Below are 5,960 nucleotides of genomic sequence, written 5' to 3'. Positions count from 1 at the left end.
TCTCTCTCTCTCTCTCTCTCTCTCTCTCTCTCTCTCTCAATACAAATTAAAAGAAATATAAAATTAACTATTGTTAACTCATAATACAATTAATTAGGTATGAAATATATATAAATATTGTTGAGTCATAGTTATCACTCATTATGCATAAGAATTTGTAGATTGATCATCTTATTATCGCAATAGTGTGAATTCCCAGAAAAGATCCAGAAGTAAGATGTCATACAGATAGTGGTTAATTATTAATTGACAAATAAACTAGTGTAAACGCATCAATCAGTAAAAATTTTTTTGCTGTAACATCAAATAATATAAAACTAATTAGATATTTCGATAAAATGGTGGTGATTTTGGTGAATGCAATCAGAGAAAAATTATTATGACTATCAGCCATAATAATTACGAGATCAAATAGTAATTCATTACTGTTCTAAATTCAATTCTTTTTATTAAATAAATCTTTCTTGAAAAAGTTACATTTTCCAAGAAAAAAGATTAATTTTTTAATGCTATACAGAGGCTAAATTAATAAAAATAATATGAACTTAGGAAGTACATTATGTACTTCCCTACTTTAATAAGAAATTGATGCATTTGCTTTTCATTTTTCATCCTTATGAATCATTCAATGTTTGAATAATTAACTAAAGAATATTGTACTATTCTTTTAATAGAATATCTTTTTTCTTTAGAAAAATATTATTTCTTATGCAAATGATATTGGAAAATGAAATTTTCTTCCCACTCTATTTTTCAAAATTGCTCTTTGTTTTTCAAAACTTCAACATTTTTTTCCTGGTCAATATAGACGTCCAATTTAAATTATTTGTAATTTCTTGAAAAGCAAAGTGAGAAACAATCGAGAAATCAATTTCTGAAACGGATTTCCTCTTTCAATATCTTTTAAGTAATTAGAAGATGTTAGAAAAATAATATACTATTGTAGCAGTTGCTACAGTATTCAAAGATGATTCTATTCTATATTCTATATTAAAAACAAATAGTAGACAAAATTCTTATTAATAAAACAAGTAGAAGTCTCAGTGGTCGAGTTGGTTAAGATACTCGCCCCCGGAAAATTGGGAGGTCCCAGGTTCGAATCTTGGCTGAGGTAATATTTTTTGCAATAAGTTCTTTACAGTTTTTCTAATTTAGGGGGAATTATTAGCGTTTCAGACTGATTGTGTTGAAAGTTATCGGCGCGCAATCATATCTGAAATAAATTAATTTAATAAAGATATATTGTATTATTCGAAACATCTTTGACCGTGATGATGTTTTCTATCGTATTTATTATAAAAAATTTGATGTAAAACAAGTATAGATAAAAATATATTATATAAGTATAGATAAAAATATATTTCTCAGGTAGTCACATTATTTTCTATAATACTATATACTGTAATCTATTCTCTCTCTATATATATAGAGAGAGAGATTTTTGCGCGATATAGATCTAAATCTAAGTATCTTTTTGTGCAGAATGAGTAGGACATTTTGCAAGTCTTTGAACAACCACATAGTTTTCGCATTTCTGTCATTATGCAATATAGGACTGTTGATAATCGATCATATACATTTCCAATACAACGGCTTTTTGCTTGGCATTTTGTTGATATCAATGGCAAACGTTTCGAAGACTGACAAAGAGGTAAATCTTGTAATATACTGTGAATTTATTTATAGTAAAGTAGCTCGTTTTTAGATGACGATTTGTGCTGTACATAATGGTGCTATGTGGTTTTCCATTTTATTAAATCTAAAACATTTATATGTATATGTGGCACCAGCATACGCTGTCTGGCTACTAAAATCACATTGTCTGAATAGTGGAAAGTTCTTCAGGCGGTTATTTAGTCTTGGACTTATAGTTCTGACTGTTCTAGCAGTGTCTTTTGGTCCATTCAGAACTCAATTATCACAGGTAATATTTATGTAATCGCAGATTATATTTCATTTATATATATATATTTTTCTTTTATTAGGTAATTTCCCGTTTATTTCCATTTAAAAGGGGCCTGGTGCATTCATATTGGGCTGCGAATAGTTGGGCCCTATATATTGGCGCTGAGAAAGTGCTATCTGTGATATGGAAACGCTTGGGATGGTTGAAAGATGTTAAGTCTGCAGTAATGACAGGTGGCCTGGTGCAAGAACAGAACTTCCTTATATTACCCACTCCAACTCCTATCGTTACATTTCTTCTGACTTTTGTGATAATGCTCGTAAGTTTATCTATACAATGCATAGTGATTCAATTGTTCTTCTGTATTAAGGAGTCGATTCTGTAACTCTTAACAACTATCGTTGATGTCATTGTACAATATACATATCTGTGCAACGACATCAACGATTGTCGTTAAAAGTACAAGTTACAGAATCGGCCTCTAAATATATTTTACTGTTTTTTTTTGTTATGTTTTACACACACACACACACACACACACACACACACACACACACACACGCGCGCGCACGCACGCACGAATAAATTAAACTAATATAATTATTTTAGCCTGCATTATGGTGTCTATATAAGAAGCCTTACGTGAACTCGAAAGATTTTATTAGGTGCATTGTACTATGTGCTTTAAGTTCATTCATGTTTGGCTGGCACGTACATGAGAAAGCTATATTAACCGCAATTATTCCTTTGTGGTAAGTCCTATATGCTTTACAACAGAGTCAAGTCATGAGAAGTTAAAACAAGAGTGAGAAAGAACAATTTTTTTATATACATATAGTATTTCATTCAAACTCTGTTTCGTGATCAGACTTTGTTATATAATAAGTATTAATATAATAAGTATTAAATAAATTGTATCATATAAATTGTTACTGTCTTATTATCTTATGTATTTATTTGTAGCTAAAAATGTAATAATATAGTATGTTTTATAATAATTTTAGCGTCCTCGCAGCACTACATGCGGAAGATGCGCGCATATTCATTATTTTAAGCAATGCTGGACAAACTGCTCTCTTGCCATTGCTATATCCCGATAACTTGTCTTCTCTGAAATTACTGTTATCACTGGCGTATATGCTTTCATCGATTTTAATCTTGACTAATCATCATGGCAAGCCTCTATTACGATTACATGAATGGCTGTATGTAATACCGTTGCCACTAGTTACGGTCTACGAAGTGGTACTGCATAAATTGTTGCTCGGCGACAAACTGCCATTCTTACCATTAGCATTTACTTCTCTATATTGTGCTATTGGTATAACTTATTGTTGGATGCTGTACTATTATATATACATGCAGAACGATGCTCGTGATAGAATAGTGGAAGACAAATCTAATCGCCAAAGATTAAAACAGTCCTAGAGTTTACAAATTGCTAGAGATTTACAATAATGATTTGTATTCTCCTGAGCGAAATAAAACTTTTATAAATTTTATATTTGTCAGATGATTAAATATGTTATAATATAATTTAATATTTTATTATAAGTAGAAATTTAAGAGACAATTTTTAGTAATTTTACTTAGCAGAAAATTTTTAAGTTTTAAGAATTTTCTAGTAAAATTTGTATTTTTGGCGCGAATGTGTCGAGGTTAGTACTTCTGCATGAGCAGCAGAGGTTTATTCTATTTTTGCACCAGAAAGAAACCTAAGAGAGGACAGGACAACCTTTTAGGGTGTACTTCCATGAATGCGGAACATTTATGATTGGTCATGACTTCATTCCGCCGATTCCACCGTTTTTCATTGCGCAAATTTATTTCTTTTGCGGATTCCGCTGATGCCTGCATGTGTGCGTGTGCATGTCATACATATACTTATAAAAACTAACCTCGTTAAGCTAATTTAAACGGAGAAAATTCTCTCTTACAAGAGCGCGGTTAATTAACAAGTTGAGGCGTATTCGGATTCCTATCCGGGTGTTCTCCGGGTGTTTCATTATCCTTGATATTCAGTAAATAATAAGAATGGAGTAATACTTCTGTGACACTTGGATGGGAATCTGAACATAACTCTGAAGGTAACTAATTAAGTCTCCAGATAAATTCGGAAGTCAATATAATCAGAATACAAATGTCATATAAATAGTATATAGAAGAGCGAAAATGTAAATTAAAATTAAAATGGATACACAAAATGAAGTCGGGGCATCTCATATCTCTGTATATACGTGTGATTTTTCCAAAATTTATTTTCGCATTGAAACTTGCGGATGCGCAATCAATACAAGCCAATAACAAACGCTATTCTAGTAGATCTAATGAAAATGATCTACGGAAAGACTCTTGCAATTGGTCAGAGCTAATTGCGCATTCCGTAAATTCCCTCAATGGGGCAACATTTTAGCGAACAGAATCGGGGAAATGAAGTCACGACCAATCACGAACGTTCCGCAGTTTCGCATCCCATGGGAACGCATTTTTCAATGCGTAGTCTGATCCCGGCCTAAGGCACTGCGTGAACTATACCTAGAAAGTCAACTGCTTGCCGCACATAAACACATGTTGTGTTGTTACACAGGTTTACAAACGTGTTTCTTTTTTCGTGTGATTTTCAATCGCTGAATAATCAATCATTTGTGATTGTCAATGATTAATTAATAAATAGGTTAATAAATTCCTCGTTTCATCAAGTGAGTGTAATTGAAATGTCAATATGTTGAAATGTGACAATTTGTAAAAGAAAAATCTCATCATGAAACCGTGTGACTTATTAATATCTACTTAAAGGCATTTAATATTTGAATGAAAAAAGTGATTTACAGTAAACCATTGTCGAGCACTATTATAGTGCATCCAAATTTATTCCTCCGCCTGTTTCAAAAAACTAGAGCAAAATGGAATTGAACATCTACAAAATAATAACAATTTTATAATTAAGATAATAATAAGCTTTTAAAGCTTTTATAAGCTTTTATATTTGGCTTTGGTTTTTGTTTTAAATATTCACAATCCTTTGATTGCTAAGAAGCGTGATCGCGTTTCTCATAAGACTTTTCATAATAAATGTTACGAGCGCAATAGCGTAGATAAAATTGTTTTTTTTTTTCATGGAAAGGAACGAAACGAAGGATTTCGATTGGTACAATTTCTTATGCATTATGTGTATTATGAATTATGCAAGAGTCTATAATTCTCACTTAAGAATATATCCACACAAACTTGCATACGTTATGAGGCTATGCAAGTTGTGTGAATATACCCTTAAGCGGGAAACATAGCTCTTGGATAAAACATGAGACTCAAGAAAATCGAACAGAGTCCGTTATTTTAAGGAAAGGAAGGAAATAAAGAATTTTGATTGATTCATTTTCTTATGCATAATGTATAGTGTATAAGAAAATGTACCAATCAAAGTTCTTCATTTCTTTCCTTTTTATGAAATAAAGAATTTTGATTGGTTGGATTTCTTATGTCTTATGTGTTATGCATTATGTAAGAATGTTCCCCGCTTAAACCGGGACGAACGTGTTTGTCTTGTTTGGATATTGTTTCATCCCCAATTTTTAAGCTAGCTTGGCTTTTTTGTTTTGATTTTACATTTCGTTTTTATTATTCTTCCGCCGAAGATATGCATGGAACACATTTGATACTAGTTGTATCGTTATTTAAAGCTATATTTTTATTTGATATTTTATATTTTTATTAAACAAATTGTATTATATATTTCTTTATCACTATTATATTATTTTTTACAATTCTAACATTTCCTTGTGATTATAATATAAAATATATACATTAATAAAGAATATTTTGCGTTATTTTACTATAAATTTTTCAATAAGCGTGCCATTTCTCCTTACATTCGTCCTGTCACAGTGAGGACAAGCTAACATGAGTCAATCAAAAACATGGGCCGGTGGCCTGACTGTTTTTTTAAGGACTTTAGAAGTGGAATATCCATAGATAGGAGAAATCCATTTCTCAAGATTCGAGATAGTCTTATAGTGTATTTGATTTACTTGACTCGATCCGATTCCGAGTTAAT

General features: G+C 31.3%; 1 protein-coding gene across 1 annotated transcript; it reads left to right on the top strand.

Moving 5' to 3' along the window:
• The first annotated feature begins 1,483 nt into the window (after positions 1–1,483).
• LOC105619256 (probable dolichyl pyrophosphate Glc1Man9GlcNAc2 alpha-1,3-glucosyltransferase) lies at positions 1,484–3,334 on the top strand. The gene is made up of 5 exons (XM_012200780.1): positions 1,484–1,651; positions 1,706–1,924; positions 1,986–2,225; positions 2,516–2,658; positions 2,911–3,334. Exons 1-5 carry the CDS (start codon positions 1,484–1,486, stop codon positions 3,332–3,334), a joined length of 1,194 nt encoding a protein of 397 aa, XP_012056170.1.
• The last annotated feature ends 2,626 nt before the right edge of the window (positions 3,335–5,960 follow it).

Source organism: Atta cephalotes (genome assembly GCF_000143395.1).
Source record: "Atta cephalotes unplaced genomic scaffold scaffold00020, whole genome shotgun sequence".
Taxonomy (NCBI): Eukaryota; Metazoa; Arthropoda; class Insecta; order Hymenoptera; family Formicidae; genus Atta; species Atta cephalotes.
Note: the sequence above shows the minus strand (reverse complement) of the source record. Positions and strands in the feature narration are given on the sequence as shown.